Raw genomic sequence first — 23,112 nt, 5'->3', positions numbered from 1 at the left:
ATTAGATTATGAGAAAATATGTTACCTTATTGCTGCCACTCATAACTGGCAGGCTATTTGTAATTTTTTCTTGGTCAGCCGTTTCTGGTCTAGCACATGTGAAAACCCTGCGTATGTACGGGAGTTGGGTAAAAAAAACTGTATGGCCAGCTCAGGCCTAAGGAGACTCCAGTCAGATCTCCCAACTCCCCAAACTGTGATAAACAGACCTTGATCTTTTGACTCATCGTATTGACCAAAAAAAATTACTATCTGGACTAAAAGATGTCATGATTTAGGATATTTTAATTTCATCGATTTAATATGGATGTAACTGAAAAACACAGAATGCAAACATACCTATGGATACATTTTTTTTAAATTAGGCATTTATTAAAACCATCTAACAGGTTTGACCCAAGGCAAAGCCAAGGAAATCAAGGTAGTATATAAAAACAAACCTTATACAGTAGTTACAGCACAATGATACATTTCTTCATTCACAGAAATACAATACAGAGTACAATTTTACACCTCCTACATCTCTGACCTAATGACCCCCTATCAATCTGTCCGCTCAGCAGGCTCCGGCCAGCTCCAGGTCTCCTGCCCGACTCGCCCTACCATCGGCGGCCGGTCTTTCAGCCTCTCTGCCCCCATGCTTTAGAACACCATCCGACAATCCCTTTGCCTTGCTCCCTCTCTTGCCTTCTTCAAGACACAACTCAAGACCCTCCTTTTTGACCATTCCTTCAGCTCCCCTCTGCCCTCCCTCATCCCAACCCTGACTGTTCAGTGCCTTGGGACATTCTCCCGACGTGAAAGGCGCTTTACAAATGCAATTTTGTTGTTGCTGTGCATTGGGAATTGCAGTAAATTACATTGGTAGAATGCATTGGCATCTGTTCTGTGCATTTTTAAGTGGAATTGTTTTCAATTTGACCACTCAAATAATATACTCAGGTCTTAATCAATATTACATGGATTCTAACATAATCATAATTTTATATCACAATTTGAGAGATTACTGAAACATCACTTGTAAAATCCAGATAGCTGATCAATGCTATTCTTACTTCGGACATGAACTGTAGATTCCTGTGCCAAGAGTACATTTTACATAAATTCTGACTGATTTTCAAAAGCTGGCTCAAAAAAGATTTCCATAGAAAACACAACTGGTCATCATTTCTCAAAGAAATATGATCACTTAACAGTTCAAAAGTAATTAATGCTAAGTTTTCATAAAAGATATTAATCTACCAATTTATCTACCAATAAAAGAGTCATCAATAAAAGGTAGTTGACGATAAGAGATTCAAGGCATTTGTATTCATTCTGGGCAACCTACATGAAGTGCTAAAAAAGAAAAAAATCTAATGTACCTGTATACAAATTCCGACAGTTCATCCTCAATACATACAAATGATTGACCTGGAACCACAGACAATGCTATTACATGCGACAGTGGTCTCAACACTGTACAGATAGTTTTCTTTTTGTAGGAAAAAAAGGTCATTAAGAGGATAACTTTCAGGTTACTATCATTTGTATATAGTCATTTTTACAACTTGAATTACAGGCACATTTATAGTAGTCGAACCATAAAACAGTGTTCTCAAGAGTTTACATCATCAGAATGAGTGTCTTTTCATAATGTTAAATTCTAGTATTTGCAATTTAAAGTAGGCAGGACAAAGCCTTCATCCAAACTCCTCATCAAATGTCTAACACACTGGATGAATTCCTTCCAACAATACTTTTCATCCGTTACCTTTCATATTCTCCACAACCCAGTCTGTGTTTATATGAAGATAGGATAATTTAAAAGTATGCATAATACAGGAAAGACATGTATTTATACTCTGGTTTGGTCTCAATTTTAAATAAGTGACATATATAACAATATGAATTTTCATAATGGCTTCTTATATTGGTCTCTTTAATATTTCACAACAGAATTTTCCAACATTGAAATATCAGATGGCAGCATTTAATCAAACCAAACATTTTTCATCACATGAACCCCTGGTTGTAAATGCCTGGCATTATCTTTTCAATAGGAATGAACAACAGTGGGGGTGGATGAAACAATACAGAATAATTGCTTTTGGTAATCATTGTGGAAATGATTTAAATAAGGAAGGGGATGAGATGAGAATGGGGATGAGATTAGTTTTGCAGGAAGCTCAACTATAATTTGTGCTGTGCTGATTTATGTGATGCCAGCTAAGGCAGCAATAGGAGCAAAATAATTTGGTTTCAGTATAGTCAGGCTTCAAAAATTGTGGTGGGTGGAGATAATATTAATTGCTATTGAGCAATACTTGTTAGAAATACCTGCAGAGCTTGAAAAAATTCAGATTTTATTTTAACTGAAATAGTCTTTCAGTTGAGGGTGAATTTATATTACAGATTGGGTTAAAAATGCACCACCCACCATAAATGACAAAATCATTTATACAGGTTTCGTTTTCCTTAGCATATCGCTTATCTAAGTGATATTCAGTCCTCTGGGAAGCTACCCTGCATGAGGGGCGCTATGTAAATGCAAGCTGTTATTATTCTCTTGACATTACAGCTTCCTCTGCATTTGAAGCCTTAATTGTAGCCCAGGTCTGAAATCTGCCCAGTGTATTTTGTAAGGTGGATCTAGGGCACCAACAAAACATAAGTGAAATTGTGCATTTGCAGAGGTTTCTAACTCACATATCTTTTTCTGACTATGGTCTCTAAGGCAGGTAGAGATAAGTGAACAATGTCAAAATGTCCTCATTGGGCAATTGGGAAAGTCAATAATAAGCTGAGATTGCTTTCACCCAGAAAACAGTGGCCAACGCATCCATTTGCCTTGTGTTCTAGGCCTTCCTCTCTCTAAGGGTGTGGTATACACCTTTGGAGTCCACATTTTCTACTTATTGAGTAGAGAGGTCAATGGAAGCAAGCAAAGGATGGGTGATAGCAATGTAATTTAAAATGTTTTTTTTATTGGTCTCAATCATCCTTTTAATTAGGAGTAAATTTGTATGTAAACAGCCACCTAGATTTCTGTTGTCAATTAAGGTGCAATGCAGAGTGAGTTTAAAGTAACCACAACCCAGAGACTGAACTTTGTTGCACCATCAATTTTGGAATTCAGGTCATCAAGTTTTTTTTAAGTAAATAAGTGCAGAAAAGTGGAAAAGCCAGTAAAGATCAACAGATTTTTTTATGCTGCAAAAACAAAAGAAAAAGGACTTTAGTGAAACAGTTTAAGAAATGAGTGCAATCTTCAGCTCTACTTCAATCAATGGCCATTCATTATATTGTTCTCAAGTGATCGGAAAAAGTTGTCGTCCTTGATACTTCGATATTCTGGCAGATCTAGTTTTTCTTTTGCCTCAGAAATGTCACTGTAAATGGCAGTAATCAGTGCATCTGAAATGAAGTGAAAATGAAACTCGGTGAACTGGCAACAAAATGAAAAATCTTAAAATGCATTGTGTTAAGTAAATTTGTTTCTATTATAAACAAACTAAAGCAAGGGAGATTTTGAATATCCAAAGCTACAGAGGCATGCACAATAAAAGAACCGTACTAAAATCCCTCCAGTCAGGCGCATCATACTTGCAAGGATGAAAGAGCAAAAGAGCACTTTTAGTTAATCACGTATGCAATGACATACCCAATGACATAGATCACACCCAGGATAAAAACGTACAAGTCACTAAATGCTTCTCTCTAGCTCTGCTTAGATAAAAATTATAGCTACATTTCTTTCTATAAGGCCCAAGACCTCAACGTTTTACTTTGGAGCAATTACAACAACAACAAAATTACATTTGTAAAGCGCCTTTCACGTCAGGAGGATGTCCCAAGGCACTGAGACAGAGTTACGGACCCAAGCTGAAGGGAGGGTGGAGGGGGGGTGGGAAGCAGGGAGATCGAAAGCACGGTCGAAGAGGAGGGTCTTGAAGATGGCATGGGAGGGGGCAAAGCGAAGGGAGTGCGGGATGGAGTTCCAGAGGGTGGGGGCAGAGTGGCGGAGAAGGCTCGTCCTCCAATAGTAGGACGGGCGAGGCAGGGGACTTCAAGCAGGCCGGAGCCTGCTGAGCGGATGAAGTGAGCAAGATGGTAGGGGGTTAGGAGGTCGCAGAGGTAGGGGGGGGATCAAGACCATGGAGGGCTCTGAGGGTGAGGACCAGGATCCTGAACTGTATCCTCTGTGTGATGGGAATTACCCAACCTCGCCCCATATCACTATCCACCTCAGTCTTGAAAATGTGAATGGATCCTGTATCCACAGCCTTTTAGGGGATAAACATCTACCATGGACTGAAAATTCCATCAAACATTTAGTGGGGTTAGATGGGATTTGGGGATTCAAGTAAATCCTAGAGAAATTCCAAATTTATTTGTGGCACAAAGAAACTGATCACTGTAACAACATTAATTAGCTTTCATTAATTTACAGCTATTTCAGCCTTTAGCCACAATTATTGTTTCAGCAATAGCTGGTTCTATGTTCAATGAGGTGCAACTCCTTATCTGATCTTCCCCTGGAGTTAACATTAAGAGACCCCCTCTCAAGGCTTTGAGAACCTATTGCTGCAAATTAAGAAATTGGAACTACCAGTGCATTATTCTATCAATGGATCTTTCTCTTAATGAAACATTCAAATTTACAACATACACCAGTTCCCAGTTTATTTGCTAATCGTTCTAAATAACTGATCTATATATTTTTTAAAATGCTCCTTGGCTTCCAGTAAAGACCAGCAGTAGATATGCTGTTGATGTAAAAACAACTCTTCAAAATAGCCTGAACAGCAAATCTTTCAAATCCTAGTTTTTAGATCTGATGGCCTTCCTGTTAGAAAGTATATTTCATTCTCATGTACAAGTCAAGAATTCCCTTCGAGATATGTGGTCACTTGGCTGGTAGTGGTCACAGTGCTCAGTTGTCACGCCATATCCTGCCATGTGCTAAACTTGTGAAATCATACTGAATCGTAATCCAACACCTGATAAAGAATATGAAGATTCTACCTGTACCTACTTTCACTATGACACTAAACTAGGAGGGAGAGTAAACACTGAGAATGATATTAGTAACGAGATAGAGAGGCTGGGTGAGTGGGCAAATAGGTGGCAGATGAAGTAGAATGTAGCAAAGTGTGAAGTCATCCACCGAGGTGGCAAAAATAGTAGATTATTTTTTAGAAGGGGAGAGACTAGATAGTGTTAGCGTTCAGAGGGACTTGGATGTCCTTGTACACCAGTCACAAAAGGTTGGTTTGCAGGTACAGCAAGCAATTAGGAAGGCTAACAGTATGTTGGCATTTGTTACAAAAGGGTTAGAATATAAGAGTAGGTAAGTCTTGCTGCAACTGTACAGGGCCCTGGTGAGACCGCACCTAGAGTATTGTGTGCAGTTTTGGTCTCCTTATTTAAGAAAGGATGTACTCGCCTTGGAGGGGGTACAACGTCGGTTCACTAGGTTGGTACCAGGGATGAGGTGGATGAGTTATGAGGATAGGTTGAGCAATTTAGGCCTATATTCTCTAGAATATAGAAGAATTAGAGGTGATCTTATAGAAACCTATAAGATTATTAAGGGGCACGACAGAATAGATAGTGGGAGACTTTTTCCCCTGGTTGGAGAAATTATAAGGGGTCACAGTTTTAAGATTAGGGGTAAACCCTTTCACACTGAGTTGAGAAAAAACTTCTTCACTCAGAGGGTAGTGAATTTATGGAATTTTCTACCCCAAAGGGCTGTAGATGCTCAGTCCTTGAACATATTCAAGACTGAGATTGATAGATTTCTTGTGGATAAAGGGATATGGGGATAAGGCGGATAGGTGGAGTTAGAATAGATCAGCCATGATTTTATTCAATGGTGGCGCAGGCTCGAGGGGCCAAATGGCCTACTCCTGCTCCTAATTCTTATGTTCTTATGTACTTTCCTCAGAGAAAGTAGGCACATTTCTAAAGAAATACTTGTATTTGGTAAAGCACCTTTCACAGCAGGGGGATGTCCCAAAGCTCTTTGCAGGATTTACTATAAAGTGGTGACTGAATTTGTAGGCATACAAAAACAACCAAATTACATTTGTATAGCCCCTATCCCACAAACAGCCATGAAACAAATATCTAAATTTACTTTGGGGATTGTTGGCCAGGACAGCGGGAGAAACTCCATTCTCTTTCTGACTAATGCCATGGTATCTTTAACAACCACCTGAACAGACAACTTTGTGATGCAATACGCAGGCTAAAAGAGATGTAGCTGGATAGCATGGTTTCTGAAGGTCCCAGAAAATTCCTAGATTTAAATAATTTGCTTGTTACAGGATAGATTGAATCACTTTATGCTCCCCATTGAATAGTACTACATGACAAGTTTGCTAATCTCACAAACTAGGCTGTCAGAGGGTCCCTCACATGATGCTGGGATTATTTGTGCCACTTCCATTACTGGAAGTTTTTAGGGAAGAAATATATCTCCTGAATATCAATGCACAACTGACCCAGTACAAAAAAAAACTTAAACTGACAATACTTATTTCAGTGTTTGTCTCCTGGAATTTTGAGTTCAATGTTGCTGAAATCTACCTGGACAGGCACTCTTAGTTTAACATCTCATCTCAGGGACAGCACCTTCAATTATGCAGCAGATCCCTAGCACTTCACTGGAGTGTCAGCAAGACTATGTGGGATACAAATCCCAACATGGGGCTTCAACCCTTCTGACTCAAAGATAGGAATGAGACAGGCTAACAACAACAACAACAAGATTTCATTTATAGGGCACCTTTCACGTCAGGAGGACGTCCCAAGGCGCTGGACAGTTGGGTCAGGACCCGAGCAGGGGGGAAATGGTCAGGGGGGAGGGAAGGGAGAGAGCGAGGAGGGGTTAGAGAGTCGAGAGGGGAGCTGAAGGCACGGTCAAAGAGAAAGGTCTTGAGACCGGCCTTGAAGGAGGAAAGGGGAGGCGGCGAAGGCACTGGGGGATGGAGTTCCAGAGCCTGGGGGCTGAGAGGCTGAAGGCCCGGCCACCGATGGTAGGGCCGTTAGGGAGGGGGATGTGGAGCAGACCGGAGCCAGAGGAACGGAGGGGACGGTGAACGAAGGCTAACACAGAATATTATAAGCAGGGAGCTAAATAAATGGCCAACATCCAGATCTGCCTACGTAAATGTAGTTTTCCCTCATATTTTGAGAACAGATGGAAATAAGAGTCAAACTGAGAAGGAAAAGAAAAACAACTAAACATTGCAAGTTGGATGCAAATACAGCATTGAAGTATTAGTTCTGCATTACAATATTGAATTTATTTTTATGTTAAAATCTCAAAATGCTTCAGAGGCAATTGCTTCTAAATACTGCTACTGTATATTTGTAGGCAAGTGGCAGCCGAATCCTAATGTGGAGCTTGAGCACACAACCTTCTGATGCAGAGGTGAGAGTGTACCAACTGAGCGGAGCTCATCCTGGAAGGCAATAACTCAGGAGACGAGGATAGAAAGCACTGAGCTGATATAATGGATAAATACATAAAAATAGGAAGCACCAAGTGCACCAGGTCTAATGAAAAATACTGTAGGTGGAGGTCAAGCTATACTTTACAAGTGCTAGCTGGCTTTCCTCTGCTAATAATGGCTGCCTTCCTGGTTGCCACGGACAGTGGAGCGACTCATTTTGAAACCAGTCAGCTTTCTGAATGCATTTGCAGCGACTGCAGATGTGACCGCCGATAGTGTTCTGTTGTGGAGCTGGTTGGAAATGTATGGACCTCCAACTATCATGTTATAACAGGACTCCAAATGAATATATTGAAGGAAAAAAGTTCAACCGAGAAAAAGAAAAACAATGGACTAAATATCTATCTTTCTAGAAGACAGTATGTTCCCTTTCTATTTACTGAGTGGTTGGATAGGACTACTGTGTTGTCAGCTTATTCTGCTGCCCCAAATGGACTCAAGGCTGAAGCATGGAACTTTACACAACTGACATAAATGGAGCTTCAGCTATCAATCTTTTGGCACCATCTTTCCCACTGGTTCCCACAGAATTTTACAGGATTCTTACCTAGGCATTGGACACTGCCCTGGGCTGTGTCTGGAAATAAGAGCAAATCATTAAACAAGTCACATTATTTTCTTGGTGTGAAGTTATCATTGCTATGCCATGAAAGTCCCGTGATGAACAGTAGGCCAGTCTTTGGCTTGTATTTCAATTTGATGATTTCATACAAGAGTAGTTGAATTTTTCAAAGTTCAGTTTCCTGATTCACAATTTATGGTTCACAAATAGGCAAGAATTTGTTAATGCCCATATAATGATTAAAACATTTTGATTTAAGTGTTAATATCTAAGAAGTCAAGGGGGACAAGAAGGCACAAGGAGTCTTGGATCTGCTTCTAGCGAACTCATTTGTTCATGATGAATTCTGTTTCTCAAATCTAAAACACAGAAATTGTGCAATATCGTAAAACTATGTAAAAGTGTTCAATGGATTTCCGAAACTGAAAGGAATAAGAAGTACAGATCACATGCAAGAAGCAGAAATGCTGAAAACCCCTACAAGCATTATTGACTAATTGAGGATCTGAATAAACCTGATATAAATGTTGACAGGGTATTGAAAGCCAGATTTGAGTCTGAAAATATAAGCACTCTACGACTATGTTGATAGTAAAAAAAAGTACAAAATACAAGTTTCACAAACAAATGAGCAAAATGATAGTTCAGAAACAAACCTGGAACAGGACACATTGAAATTAACAAAGATGACTTTTGCCCAGATGTGCTGAAATAATTAACTAGTCACTGAGAGGTTTAAAAATAAAATGGTCAAGCATGAGAGGCCATATTTGGGGGAATGGGAAAGTGTAAATCACATGACTAATAGTTCTTAGATAGCACTGAAACATCGAAAGTGGAAATATCCGATTCTACCGCTTTCAAATACATATCATTCAATCGGAGAACAAAATGATTACCAAGTAGAAATTAAAGGTTATTGGACTTGAATTTTTTCCAAAAAGATTTCCCCTCACTTTGTTCCTTTAGATGGAAGAAGAACTAATTGAAGTCAGAACAGAAATATCTAACTTGCCCGCTTAAATCACTGGTCATGAAGGAAGTACAGCAGTAATGACAGTATCAAGAAATTCACAATTAAATTAAAAGCAACTTTTGATCCACAAAAATGAGCAGAGAATGCAACTAATCCTAAACCAGAGGTAACTCTGGGTAAGGAAGCGAGAACTTTCTGCCCTTCAAACATTCCTAAAATCATTTAGCTCAAATTCTGAGCAAGCAACAGGAATTGCAAAAGAGAAAGGGGACTGTCAACAGTCGGGGAAATTTCTAGGTCAATAGTCTGAAGATTTAGGAAACCTTGATGGCGCTATTAAAATTATAAAAATTAAGGTAGACGAAAAAATATATACATATCTTGAAACAGTATCATGTAATCATGTAATCCTATATGAGGAACAATATTAATTGTTTTACAAGAACAGTTTACAGAAGTTATTGCCAACTGTCTATCCTTGGGGTAGGGGAAACAGGTATTTCCTTGAGCCTGGGTTGGTTCCAATGTTCCTGGCAATTAACTATTAACTAGTTGATCCTCGAGTGCTAGTAATCCGGTTCCTGAATGGGGCGGGTCCTCAGTACTTCAAGGCTCTGCTGGTGAAGATCAAGCAGCGTCAGTCATTAGCACCAACTAGAAAGGACAAACCAGTTACTGGAGGCAAAGATTCTTCATATTGGGGTCCCATTAACCCTGCAAGCCAAAGTCCTAACAGGCAGAGTGGACTTAGCTGGATACGCAGCAGGACGTTGACAGACAGCATTTACAAGGGCAAGTTTTGTGGTATTAGATGGTTAAAATCCAGCAATTCCCCAGGAAATTCAGAATGAATCTATGGAAACACTATTTCAGTGAGCGAATAGTAAATCTGTGGAACAGGCTCTCATGGTTTAAGCAGGAAGTGTTGATTCCTTCAAACACAGATTAGATAGTTTTCTTTTAGGAAATAACATTATGGGATACAGTACAGATAGTTCAGGACATATATGCATGCGACCGACAGGTAGGTAGAAGGCAATCAAATTAAACTTTTCTTCGTCTGGCATTTCATGTGTTCTTATGCCATATCCTCCGGAGTCAACAAGCACTGGATTTTGTCAATGTGTGCATAATACGTTCCATAATTAAGAAAGCAGGGGAAACCCTCTGGAGAAAGAGGGCACACTGCATTCCAAAGGAAAATTCCCAAATATTGGTGGCATGCATATGTGGAATTCTTAATCTGGTTTGATTCTCTCAAGCATGGCAATGGATTTTCATGAGCAACTCACCTCCGAGTCAGAAGGTGTTGATACAAGCCCCATATTGGGACTTTGAAATCATATTCTAGGCAGATACTCCAAAACAGTGCTGGTACACTGCATTGCTGTCAATTGGATGAGACGTTAAATCTAGGTCCTATCTTCCTGTTCAGGTGGTAGTTAAAGATTCCGTAAGACTATGTGAAAAGAAGGAAGTTTCCCCTGGTATCCTTACAATTAATACCCCATAGAATTGGGTATTCACTTCATGATTGTATGGGATATTGATGTGTAAATTGTCTGCGATGCTTGCCTACAAGACATGAGTAAATTCTGTGAAGCCTTTGAGATGTCTGCCCAATGCGAAAGGCGCTGTATCAAATGCAAGGATCATTATTTTGTATAAATAGAAAACGAACACCTGGGTGCAATAAAGGCACACATGTTTTCCAGCAACACAACTTGGTCCCAAAACAGGAGCATCATGATTGTATTCATATCTAATTTAAGTTATAAAACAATATCTCACTTTAGCATTTTCATTCTAAAGGTACATAAAATCCAGATTGCTAAGCCATTGGCCTCACCAAAGAATGGTTTTATATTGGTGAAATCACAAAATAAGCACATGACAACCAACAAGAGAAGCATTATTCACCATTAGAAATATGTGCCTCTAGTCTCAAGTAGCACTAAAAGACACTCTGGGATCTTCAGGCACTGAATTTCAGATTTCAATAAAATAACCCCAAAAGGGTGAGAAAAGAGAAAAAGTCCCATTCACCTGACCTTTTCCCATCCCCCCACAAATTACTCATTTTTAAATATCTATCTGGTCCTCTTCTGAAATCTGATAGCGATCCTGTCTCGACTGCTGCTCCCAGCAGGGCATTCCACATTCCAATGTTTTTTTCAAATTTTTCTCCTCCTTTTTACACCAAATCTAATAATATTGTGGTTATTGACTGCCAACTCACTTATACTCTTAATTTCCTAGAACAAGATTAAGAACTGCTTTCTCCCTTGTTGGCGTGGAGACATACTATTTAAGAAAATATTTCTGTATACTTGTAGAAAAAACTCACACGGTACCTCACATTATCTTGACCCAGTTTATCTTAGAATAACTGAGGTCACCAATTATTAAGACACTGTTATTTCTGCACATCTCCAAAATTTGTCTACAGATCCTTTCCTCTCTCATTTCTACTATTCGTGGTCTGTAATAATTTTACCATTAGAGTAATACTTCCCTTCTTATTTCTTACCTCTATACAGATAAATTCAATCTTTTCACCAACCCTTTCATCATTATTACAGTGCTGTGCTACAATGGAATCTTTGATTAACGATGATACACCCCCTCCCCTTTTGATCTTTTTTTACATGTGCTGATCAGAAACATTAAGTTGTCAATCGGGTCTCGATTTAAACTAGGTCTCTGATAATGCTACAAATACCACACTCCTTTGCAATTGTGTCTCTGATTGCCATTTTTACTCATACTTTGTGAATATACTTACACCTTAAATCCATCTCTGACCTTTTGGGTTTCTTTATAATCCCTCCAACTTTTGATCTATTCCCTGTTAGCTCCCTGATGTTTCCTATCTTTCCAATAGCCCTCCCTTGAGTTCTGATGAAGGATCATGGACCCGAAACGTTGACTCACTTTCCTTTCTCCATAGATGCTGCCTGACCTGCTGAGTTTTCCCAGCTCCCTGTTTTTGTTTCAGCCCTCCCTTGAGGCTTTTTTCCAATGATGCTTTGTTTCTTCACTCCATCTTGTGTCCCCCCCCACTCCCAGAAACACACCTATACGATTTCTAGAAAGATGTACAATAATTTAAATCTTACCAACTGATTCAAATGTCTTCTCAGGTCGGATATAGCCAACAATTACTATACTGAGAATTTCCCCATAAAAGTCTTCCTTGAAAGAATGAATTATGTGCGTTTCCTAGGAAAGGACAAAAACAAGAAGTGATAAATTGGAAGAGCAACTTTAGTAGAGTAATTACACAGCATGAAATGCAAACATCCTAAGCTTTATTCTATGCAATTTTAAATTCAGTCAGGAAATGATTTTCAACGCCTCAATGTTTACCTTACTTCTCCAATTTTGTTTTATTAGTTTTTTTAAAAAAAACTTGAATGATGATTTTTTCCCCCCATTTGAAATGAATAATGTGAATAATTTTTGGCCCTAAACTCTTTAAGGTAAGAAATTGCATGGAACTAGTCAAATTTGTCTCACAACAGATAACATCTGTGCCTTCAGTCACTATGCCCTGAAATTCTGGACCTCTCTCCCTCAATTCCTCAGCCTTCCCCCTCCCTCCCCACTTTCAAATCCTGCCTAAAGACCTTGCTTTTTGATTGTGCTTACGGTCAGCTTCCCCCTCCCTCTGCCTCTGGCTTGGGATCAGACTCCACGATTGTCAAGCACTGCGGGACGCTACCCCGTGTGAAGGGCGCTATATAAATGCAAGTTGTTGATGTTATTGTAAATACGCTTTACAAAACTTCTGCTTTCCAGTAAAATAACGTACTGCAGTCGTGCAATGCCACCACAGCATGCAGAAATAATTCACTTTGTACATTTTAGACAATGTCTGGCATGAAGGGCACTATATAAATGCAAGATGTCATTGTTGCTGTGGACATCTTTATTTAAGTAGGAGTTTCCAATACTGTGGTTTTCTCAAAAAACAGAAAAAAATTGAATGACCAGAGCTTCTTAAGAAAGATAATAATTCTTTATAATCCATCAGTTCTCATTACCACTTGGACTGAGCTAAATACTTCCAAAGTCAGGAAAAGCTTGATCAGTACACTCTTAATTTAATGGTGTAGTAGCTTGACAGCAGAACATACTGGCCAGCAATACTTGCATTTGATATAGCGCTTTCAAAACAGGAGGCTGTTGTCAAAGCATTTCACAGCATTACTGTTAAGTGTATTGACTGTATGTTGCTGGCAAATATGGCAACCAATTCACACACAGCAATATCCCACAAACAGCAATCTAACTCTACTTCTGGATTCAGGCTTCTTTTGGTCAGTTGGTGTCTGGTACATGCAGAAACCCATCACTATGCTGAAGAGTATCCACACCAGACAAAACAGCACATATGAATGCTGCCTATGAATGGAAATTTCCCAGTGTCTAAAACAGAATACGCTTTCTTCTCCCAGAGGACTCTCCCTGCTTACCTATTTTCAGAGTGTTTTAGGCAAAAGTTAGCAAGAGTCAAGGCTTGAGACCCAGAGCACTGCTGGAGTTTAATTAGCTAATACCGTATAGCTTGGCATTGAGAGCATTGTCTGACAAGACTATGCTTGTCCACCTAGTACCCTCATACTGGTTAACAGGCACCGAATGGGGAGAATGCTGGATCTCAGTGATAGGTCTGTCCCTCTGCTCACGTACTAAGCTGTCAAGTTAGTCAACAACAATGCCTTGGGGTATTGTTCAGGAAGCAGATTATTGCAAAGGGCGATTTGAATTTAATATTGTTGCCAAGATTGCTATTTGTAAGCAGTTCAGTCTAAGGAGACCCCACTTACCTGCCTCTTCCCCACATGGAGGAGACTAACTGGTCAATTGACATCTGCCAAACAGGTTTGAGCCCTCACTAACTGGATAGCAGGAACCAGGAACTCCCTACTTCCTGGAACTTCCTGGTGAGCAGCATTGCTTAGTATGAAATGCTTTAGAGTATTTTAAATAGCACTGTTCTATGATTCAGGAATATCTGGATTACAGTAAAAAATAGCCTTAAATCAGTCAATACTGTACATACAAAGAAGGGTAAATCTAGTCCCTATTGTGTTTTCATCCTTGAAAATGAGTTTTTCTGTGAAAACATACACATTTAGACATTTTCCATTCTTAACAAGAAAGGCAATATACAAATTTAATTTGTTGTTGTTAATGCGTTTACTAGAAACAGCCTCACAGCTTCAAGACACTGAAAATAAACAATACTATTTTCTAAAAAAATAACTGCAATACAGCTTTATCAAACCCTTACTAAGCCTCTAGATACAACTGTATGGCTATTGAAATGTTCAAACCAAGCATTTTGCTACTCCACCCAAGTTTCCTCCTCTCCTGAAAGTGTGCACTCTTAGTTAAGTTAATTTCCACAGATGCTGGCACCAGTTTAGAGCCTCAAATAAGTGATGTATATAAGAGTATTACACAAACCTAAGTCTATCCACAGACATTTGATTTCCAACAGGCCACTGAATAGCAATAAGGAGCAGTAACACAGGCTGTCCTTGCGTAAAGTTTAAGTCCTAGCAAAAAGTCTCTTCCAAATCCTAGAGTTCATTAGCTGGAACTGATCTGATCTTATGGTTTCACTAATTTATAAATGATGAGTATTATTTTAGGCAAAAGTTGTATTGATTGAGTGGACATCAAAAAGCTCGATGCCAGTTTCAATGATATAGAAAAACCTTTTGATGCCAAGTCAAACTGCCCTCCAAGAATGTACTTTATTTGGGGGTAATGGGGGAAGAGAGGAAAGAAAAGGGGGAATCCCTAATGATCACTAACCAGAGACGTACACTCACAAAGCATGCATATGTAAAGATCTGCAATGATGCCTTCCAGTCAAATTTTCGTATGAGTTCAGAAAGTGAATTTCAGATAATCCATGATCTGAACTCATGTAAGAACTGACACTTTGATGACTCGTGGGACAAGACAATCAGTGAAAGTTAGACTTTTTTTGAGGAAAAACTAAAAAAAGGAGATATATCAACAGTCTACACTTCAGTATTGGTACAAAGAATCTTCCAGAAAGTCAAAGATAGCTACACGTTTCCATAAACAATTCAACTTACCATGGATTTCTTAGTGTTTTTATAGTATGGATTCCAACCTATGCTCATAACCATTTTATGTACATCTCCATTTGCAACACTGGCCCAACCGTAGTATATACCAGTAGTGATGTCTGCTGGCAGGTTGTCCACAACGGTGTCTGGGAAATTTGCTGTGGAGGAAGCAAAAGAACAGGTGACATTTTATTACTGATAATATCAGATTTCACAATGTTCACTAAGCATATGGGCGCAAGTTCAGGGGGGAGGGGGCACATGTGCAGGGGAGGGGGTGTGGGGGGGCTGTGTGGGTGAAGGTACACGCAGTGGGGGTTGGGGGTGTGGGAGGAGAGGGGTTTGTTGGGAGCAGGGAGAGAGAGTGTGTTGGGGGGAGAGAGTGTGTTGGGGGGGAGAGAGGGTGTGTTGGGGGAGGGTGTGTTGGGGGAGGGTGTGTTGGGGGAGGGTGTGTGGGAGTGTGTGTGGGGGTGTGGGGAGTGTGTGGGGGGGAGTGTGTGGGGGGGAGTGTGGGGGTGTGTGAGTGTAGGAGTGTGTGGGGGGGAGTGTGGGAGTGTGGGAGTGTGTGTGTGTGTGTGTGTGCGAGTGTGTGTGTGTGGGAGTGTGTGTGTGTGTGTGTGTGTGTGGGAGTGTGTGTGTGTGTGGGGGTGTGTGTGGGGGAGTGTGTGGGGGAGGTGTGTGTGGGGGTGTGGGGGAGTGTGTGGGGGGAGTGTGTGGGGGGAGTGTGGGGTGTGTGAGTGTAGGAGTGTGTGGGGGGGAGTGTGGGAGTGTGGGAGTGTGTGTGGGAGTGTGTGGGGGTGTGTGTGGGGGAGTGTGTGTGGGGGTGTGGGGGAGTGTGTGGGGGGGAGTGTGTGGGGGGAGTGTGTGGGGGGGAGTGTGGGGGTGTGTGAGTGTAGGAGTGTGTGGGGGGAGTGTGGGAGTGTGGGAGTGTGTGTGTGTGTGTGCGAGTGTGTGTGTGTGGGAGTGTGTGTGTGTGTGTGTGTGGGAGTGTGTGTGTGTGTGGGAGTGTGTGGGGGTGTGTGTGTGGGAGTGTGTGTGTGTGTGTGTGTGTGTGTGTGTGGGAGTGTGTGTGTGTGTGTGTGGGGGTGTGTGTGGGGGAGTGTGTGTGTGTGTGTGGGAGTGTGTGTGGGAGTGTGTGTGTGTGTGTGTGTGTGTGTGGGGGTGTGTTTGGGGGTCAGTGGGATGGTGTGTGAGAGTGTGTGTGTGTGTGTGTGTGTGTGGGGGTGTGTGTGTGGGGGTGTATGTGGGGGTGTGTGTGGGGGAGTGTGTGTGGGAGTGTGTGTGTGTGTGTGTTGGGAGTGTGTGTGGGAGTGTGTGTGTGTGGGAGTGTGTGTGTGTGGGGGTGTATGTGGGGGTGTGTGTGGGGGAGTGTGTGTGTGTGTGTGTTGGGAGTGTGTGTGGGAGTGTGTGTGTGTGGGGGTGTGTGGGTGTGTGTGTGTGTGTGGGAGTGTGTGGGGGTGTGTGTGGGGGAGTGTGTGTGGGGTGTGGGGAGTGTGTGGGGGGAGTGTGTGGGGGGGAGTGTGTGGGGGGAGTGTGGGGGTGTGTGAGTGTAGGAGTGTGTGGGGGGGAGTGTGGGAGTGTGGGAGTGTGTGTGTGTGCGAGTGTGTGTGTGTGGGAGTGTGTGTGTGTGTGTGTGTGTGTGGGAGTGTGTGTGTGTGTGGGAGTGTGTGTGTGTGTGGGGGAGTGTGTGTGTGTGTGTGTGTGGGAGTGTGTGTGTGTGTGGGGGTGTGTGTGGGGAGTGTGTGTGTGGGAGTGTGTGTGGGAGTGTGTGTGTGTGTGTGTGTGTGGGTGTGTGTGTGGGAGTGTGTGTGTGTGTGTGGGAGTGTGTGTGGGAGTGTGTGTGTGTGTGTGTGTGTGGGGGGGTGTGTGTGGGGGGGTGTATGTGGGGTGTGTGTGGGGGAGTGTGTGTGGGAGTGTGTGTGTGTGTGTGTTGGAGTGTGTGTGGGAGTGTGTGTGTGTGGGAGTGTGTGTGTGTGGGGGTGTATGTGGGGGTGTGTGGGGGTGTATGTGGGTGTGTGTGTGGGAGTGTGTGTGGGAGTGTGTGTGTTGGGGGTGTGTGGGTTGTGTGTGTGTGTGGGAGTGTGTGGGGATGTGTGTGGGGAGTGTGTGTGGGGGTGTGGGGAGTGTGTGGGGGGAGTGTGTGGGGGGAGTGTGGGGTGTGTGAGTGTAGGAGTGTGTGGGAGTGTGTGTGTGTGTGTGTGGTGTGTGTGGGGGTGTGTGTGTGGGGGTGTGTGTGGGGGTGTATGTGGGGGTGTGTATGTGGGGGTGTGTGGGGGAGTGTGTGTGTGTGGGAGTGTGTGTGTGGGGGTGTGTGTGTGGGTGTGTGTGTGTGTGGGAGTGTGTGTGTGTGTGTGTGTGGGAGTGTGTGTATGTGTGTGGGGAGTGTGTGGGGAGTGTGTGTGGGGGGTGTGTGTGTGGGGGGTGTGTGGGGGGTGTGTGGGGTGTGTGGGGAGTGTGGGGGGGAGTGTGTGGGGGGAGTGTGTGGGGGGGAGTGTGTGGGGGGGAGTGTGTGGGGGGGAGTGTGTGGGGGGAGTGTGTGGGGGGGAGTGTGGGGGTGTGTGAGTGTAGGAGTGTGTGGGAGTGTGTGTGTGTGTGTGTGTGTGGGGGTGTGTGTGTGGGGGTGTGTGTGGGGGAGTGTGTGTGTGTGGGTGGGTGTGTGGGGGTGTGTGTGTGGGGGTGTGTGTGTGGGTGTGTGTGTGTGTGTGTGTGTGTGTGTGTGGGAGTGTGTGTGTGTGTGTGTGTGGGAGTGTGTGTGTGTGTGTGTGTGTGGGGGAGTGTGTGTGTGTGTGGGGGTGTGTGTGTGTGTGTGTGGGAGTGTGGGGGAGTGTGTGGGGGAGTGTGTGTGTGGGGGAGTGTGTGTGTGGGGGGGGGGTGTGTGTGTGTGTGTGGGAGTGTGTGTGTGTGTGGGAGTGTGTGTGTGTGTGTGGGGTGTGTGTGTGTGGTGTGGGAGTGTGTGTGGGGGTGTGGGAGTGTGTGTGGGGGAGTGTGGGAGTGTGTGTGGGGGAGTGTGGGAGTGTGTGTGTGTGTGTGGGAGTGTGTGTGTGTGTGTGGGGGGGTGTGTGTGGGAGTGTGTGTGTGGGAGTGTGTGTGTGTGTGTGTGGGAGTGTGTGTGGGGGAGTGTGGGAGTGTGTGTGGGGGAGTGTGGGAGTGTGTGTGGGGAGTGTGGGAGTGTGTGTGGGGGAGTGTGGGAGTGTGTGTGGGGGGGAGTGTGTGTGGGGGTGTGTGTGGGGAGTGTGTGTGTGTGTGTGGGAGTGTGTGTGTGGGAGTGTGTGTGTGTGTGGGAGTGTGTGTGTGGGAGTGTGTGTGTGTGTGTGTGTGTGTGGAGTGTGTGTGTGTGTGTGTGTGTGGGAGTGTGTGTGTGTGTGTGGGAGTGTGTGTGTGTGTGTGGGAGTGTGTGTGTGTGTGTGGGAGTGTGTGGGGGGGAGTGTGTGAGCGGTTGGGATGGCGGTTGGCGATGGCCGGTGTGGGGACGGTCCGCGCGGCTGCTGTGTACCTGTCGGGATCCCGAGCTCTTTGCTGCCGCGGCCGAAGCCTCGCACCACGTCTCCGCGGCAGAAATAGGGCAAACTCTTCATGACGGCCCCTCGGGGAGAGAGCAGCGTCAGCGCGGAGACCGCGACCCTTCCTTCCCAGTCCGAGCTGAGGGGGTCAGTGCGGGGCCGTCAGCGGCTGTCAAACTCCTTCAAAATAGGTTTTTTTCCCCCTCTCTCCGCTGTTCCGGTTATTCCCGGTCCGAGAGCTGCGCGTCCCCTCCGTCCCCGCAAACCGCTGCTCAACCACCGGCGTCGCCGCCTCCTCTGTGACCTCTCCACCGCCTCTGACAACACAGCACGTCACAGGCAGCGCCGCCCTCCCCTCTGGCTGGAGGCGCCCACAGCGCCGCCCTCTGGCTGGAGGCTCCCACAGCGCCGCCCTCTGGCTGGAGGCTCCCACAGCCCCCGCCCCTCTGGCTGGAGGCTCCCACAGCGCCGCCCTCTGGCTGGAGGCTCCCACAGCCCCCCCCTCTGGCTGGAGGCTCTCACAGCGCCCCCTCTGGCTGGAGGCTCCCACAGCGCCGCCCTCTGGCTGGAGGCTCCCACAGCCCCCGCCCCTCTGGCTGGAGGCTCCCACAGCCCCCGCCCCTCTGGCTGGAGGCTCCCACAGCGCCGCCCTCTGGCTGGAGGCTCCCACAGCGCCGCCCTCTGGCTGGAGGCTCCCACAGCGCCGCCCTCTGGCTGGAGGCTCCCACAGCCCCCGCCCCTCTGGCTGGAGGCGCCCACAGCGCCGCCCTCTGGCTGGAGGCTCTCACAGCCCCCGCCCCTCTGGCTGGAGGCTCTCACAGCGCCGCCCTCTGACTGGAGGCGCCCACAGCGTCGCTGCCACAGCGCCGCCCTCTGGCTGGAGGCTCCCACAGCGCCGCCCTCTGGCTGGAGGCTCTCACAGCGCCGCCCTCTGGCTGGAGGCTCTCACAGCGCCCCCTCTGGCTGGAGGCTCCCACAGCGCCCCCTCTGTTCAGCACACAGCTGTTAACTCCCCACCTCCAGGCTGAGGAGGGTGTTGCAGCACCACTCGCTGTCTGGTGAAAATCCACTCGAGGGGCGCGTCAGACAGCAGTGGCCGCCGCAAGGAAACGGGCGCTATATGTAGTGGATTGGAAGGAGATGTGCTTTTTTTTCTGTTGCTCCAGAAAACGCTGCCCCCTCCCCACCGCTGCTCCAGGCCACCGTGTTGCAGTGACGCCGAGCCTTCAGCTCCCCTCTCGACTCTCTTCCCCCTCCTCGCTCCCTCCCTTCCCTCCCCTCACCCTGACCATTTCCCCCCTCCTCGCTCCCTCCCTCCCCTCCCCTCACCCTGACCATTTCCCCCCCAATGCTCGGGTCCTGACCCAACTGTGCAGCGCCTTGGGACGTCCTCCTGACGTGAAAGGCGCTTTATAAATGGAATCTTGTTGTTGTTGTTGTTGTTGCTGTCCACACACATCTACTCCGGCTGCAAAAAAGATGCTGGATTTCCTTGAGACCAAAATCGAGGGGATCCGTTCAGCCGCCGCCTCCACCCGCCCAACCGTCCCCTCCCTCCCCATCTCTCCCTCACGCTCCAGCCCCTACCCACCCCCTTCCCTCCACACCTTCGAACCTGTCTCCCAATCCTCTCTCACCGCCACCATAACCCGCTTAAAGCCCACCACCTGCTCCCTCGACCCCCATCTCCACCCCTCTCCTTATCTCCCAGCTCCACCTCCTTTTGCCCCTTTACTCTCAGACATCATCAACCTCTCCCTGTCAACTGGCACCATTCCCATCCCACTAAAAACAGCTGTCATCGGCTCTATCCTTAAAAAACCTTCCCTGGGCCCATCCCTGCTCACAAACTACCGCCCCATCTCCAACCTCACTTTCCTTTCCAAGGTCCCTAAAAGAGTTGTTGCTTCCCAGCTTCACTCCTTCCTCTCTCACCACTCCCTTTACGAATCCCTCCAATCGGTGTTTCGGTGCTGCCCACAGCCCTGGTCAAGGTGACAAGTAACATTCTGTGACCAGGAATCCCTCTGTCTCCTCGTCCTCCTCGACCTCTCTGCTGCCTTTGACACTGGACCACTCTATCCTCCTCCACCACCTGTCTTTGAGTGGTTCCGATACTATCTCTCACACCGGCTCCACTTTGTCTCCACAAATGGCTTCTCCTCCAGCCCTGGCACCATCTTGTGCAGTGGGGCTCTGTGCTTGGTCCTCTCCTCCTCAACCTGTACAAGCTCCCCCTTGGTGACATTATCCGCAGACATGGGGTCAACTTCCACTTGATACCCAACTCTCTCTCTGCTTCCACCCTCGACCCCAGTACCACTGCTGTCCTGACAGAGAAGCTCCTCGAGCTCTTCACCAGAGCATTCTGAAGTAGACTATCGCAGCTTCAACTGTTGAGGATTTCACTTTATCACCTACTTGCAATTGATTGTGGTTTTGAGAATTAAGCTCACAGTCTAGATCCGTGGTGCCCAATCTTAATGGTAGGCCAACAAAATAGATTTTCCTGAAAACACACACTGCTGAACAAACATGGACTTAACTAGACTCGTCTGAATGTTCGGATGGGGGTGGGGGGCTTCTTAACGGCCCCGTGGGAAGTAAGTGGCACGTGGACCACAAGTTAGCCACCACTGGTTAGCTGCTCCTATTTACCGTGCTGTATTTTGGCTCCACCATCAGGTAAGCTCAACAGGCCTCTTAGCCGTAGAAATCATACAAATAAAAATAAAATTGGTCATTCCCTTCATGGCTGTTTATGGGACATTCCTGTGCATAAATTAGCTGTCACGTTTGTCTGCAAAGAATAATAATAATCCTTGCATTTGATATCGCGTCTAATCACATCTTCGAGACGTCTCAAAGCGCTTCACAGAATATACAGTAAAGTGAATTGACTGTATATTTTGTGGGCGAAAAGCAGCAACCAATTGCGCACAGCAGTGTCCCACAAACAGTCATGGATTGAGCGATCAATCTTTTTTTTTGAAGGAATTATTACCTCCCGAAAAGCGATCCGTCAATCGACTAACAACCGGTTTCCCAGTTACTACTACTACTAATAATAATAATCCTTGCATTTGATATAGCCTTATCGGATCTTCTACACGTCTCAAAGTACTTCACAGAATATATTGTAAAATGAATTGACTGTATATTTTGTGGGCGAAACATGGCAGCCAATTGCGCTCAGCAGTTTCCCACAAACAGTCATGGATTGAAGTGACCAATTTTCTTTAAAGAACTTATTGTCCCCGGAAAAGCAATCCACCAATCGACTAACGACCAGGTTCCTACTTAATGCTAGGTAAACAGAGGCATGTGGAGTAAGGAAACTTGCCCAACATTTTGCCCTGCTGGGAATCGAACCCAGGTCCTCTCGCTTGCGAGGCGAGTGCTCTAACCATTGAGCTACAGGACTTAGTAGAGCCTTGCTCAACAATAACTTGCGGTGTCCGAGTTTGGACACCACTAATCACACAGTCAATGCACTTTACAGTATATAGAGTATATGGAGTATATGGAGTCCTGTAGCTCAGTGATTAAAGCACTCGCCTCGATCTTTATTCTTCCAGAACACCCAGCGTACCATTTCCCCAATTACTCCATGGAAGGGATAGAACTTGCCAAGGGAAAGAGAAGGTGTTAATTGACTCACCATGTCAAAGCAGTGTGAGGCAACAATAAAGAAAAATAAAATACTGGGTTATATTAACAAATCAGTGGATTTCAAATCACCAGAAGTCATACTCCAGTAATGCAAGGAGGAGAGCAAGGGCTCTTTAGTCTTAAAAAGGGACGTTTGAAAGAAGATTGAGAAAGTAAACTGAGAACAATACTTTTGAATGCATCAAGACAGTAGAACAAGTGGACATAAGTTTGGGGTTGCAAACGTTGATTTCAGTACAGATGTATTTCTTTACCCAAAAGGTAATTAAAAACAAACAATTTGACAGGATCTTTAACGTTTACCTGAACAGGCAGACGGGACCTGTTTAACATCTGATTTAAAGGACGACACCTCAGCACTGCTTTGGAGTGTCAGCTTTAGACGTAGGACTTCAACCCACAACCTTCTGCCTTGAAGGACAGAGCGCTACGAACTGAGCCAGACTGACACACTTTTATTCAAATATTAAATTATAGTAATAGTGTCTTAATTATAAATGTGATTTTCTTTGATTAAAATATATAGATCTGAGGAATTGCTATTTTGGACCTTATAGCAACCACCAGTTTCCGGGTCTGTCTAATAATGATCAGTCCAGTAGTACAATACTGAATCTAAGCACAAGATGGCAGCAACGTACAGCTAAACACAATAAAACACAATAATAATAATAATAATAATCCTTGCATTTGATATAGCGCTTTTCACATCGGGAGGACGTCCCAACGCGCTTCACAGAATATACTGTAAAGTGAGTTGACTGTATATTTGTGGTCGAACGCG

General features: G+C 44.9%; 1 protein-coding gene and 1 non-coding gene across 3 annotated transcripts; both read right to left on the bottom strand.

Annotated features, from left to right (window-relative positions):
* Positions 1-267: 267 nt before the first annotated feature.
* Positions 268-18,985, bottom strand: rfk (riboflavin kinase). 2 transcript variants are annotated; one of them, XM_042333699.1, is made up of 5 exons: positions 18,650-18,985; positions 15,163-15,314; positions 12,163-12,265; positions 8,053-8,082; positions 268-3,396 (listed from the first exon to the last, which is right to left on the bottom strand). In XM_042333699.1, the coding sequence occupies exons 1-5, from the start codon at positions 18,729-18,731 to the stop codon at positions 3,266-3,268; spliced, it is 498 nt and encodes a 165-aa protein (XP_042189633.1). In that variant the 5' UTR covers positions 18,732-18,985; the 3' UTR covers positions 268-3,265. The 2 variants fall into 2 exon arrangements, with proteins under 2 accessions (XP_042189633.1, XP_042189638.1); XM_042333704.1 differs by lacking the exon at positions 8,053-8,082.
* Positions 18,986-22,007: 3,022 nt separating this feature from the next.
* trnaa-cgc lies at positions 22,008-22,080 on the bottom strand. The gene has a single exon. It is a non-coding gene; the product is annotated as a tRNA-Ala (tRNA).
* Between the last annotated feature and the right edge of the window lie 1,032 nt (positions 22,081-23,112).

Source organism: Callorhinchus milii, unplaced genomic scaffold (assembly GCF_018977255.1).
Source record: "Callorhinchus milii isolate IMCB2004 unplaced genomic scaffold, IMCB_Cmil_1.0 Scaffold1, whole genome shotgun sequence".
In the NCBI taxonomy this organism is placed as follows: Eukaryota; Metazoa; Chordata; class Chondrichthyes; order Chimaeriformes; family Callorhinchidae; genus Callorhinchus; species Callorhinchus milii.
This window is presented reverse-complemented; position numbering and strand designations above follow the sequence as displayed.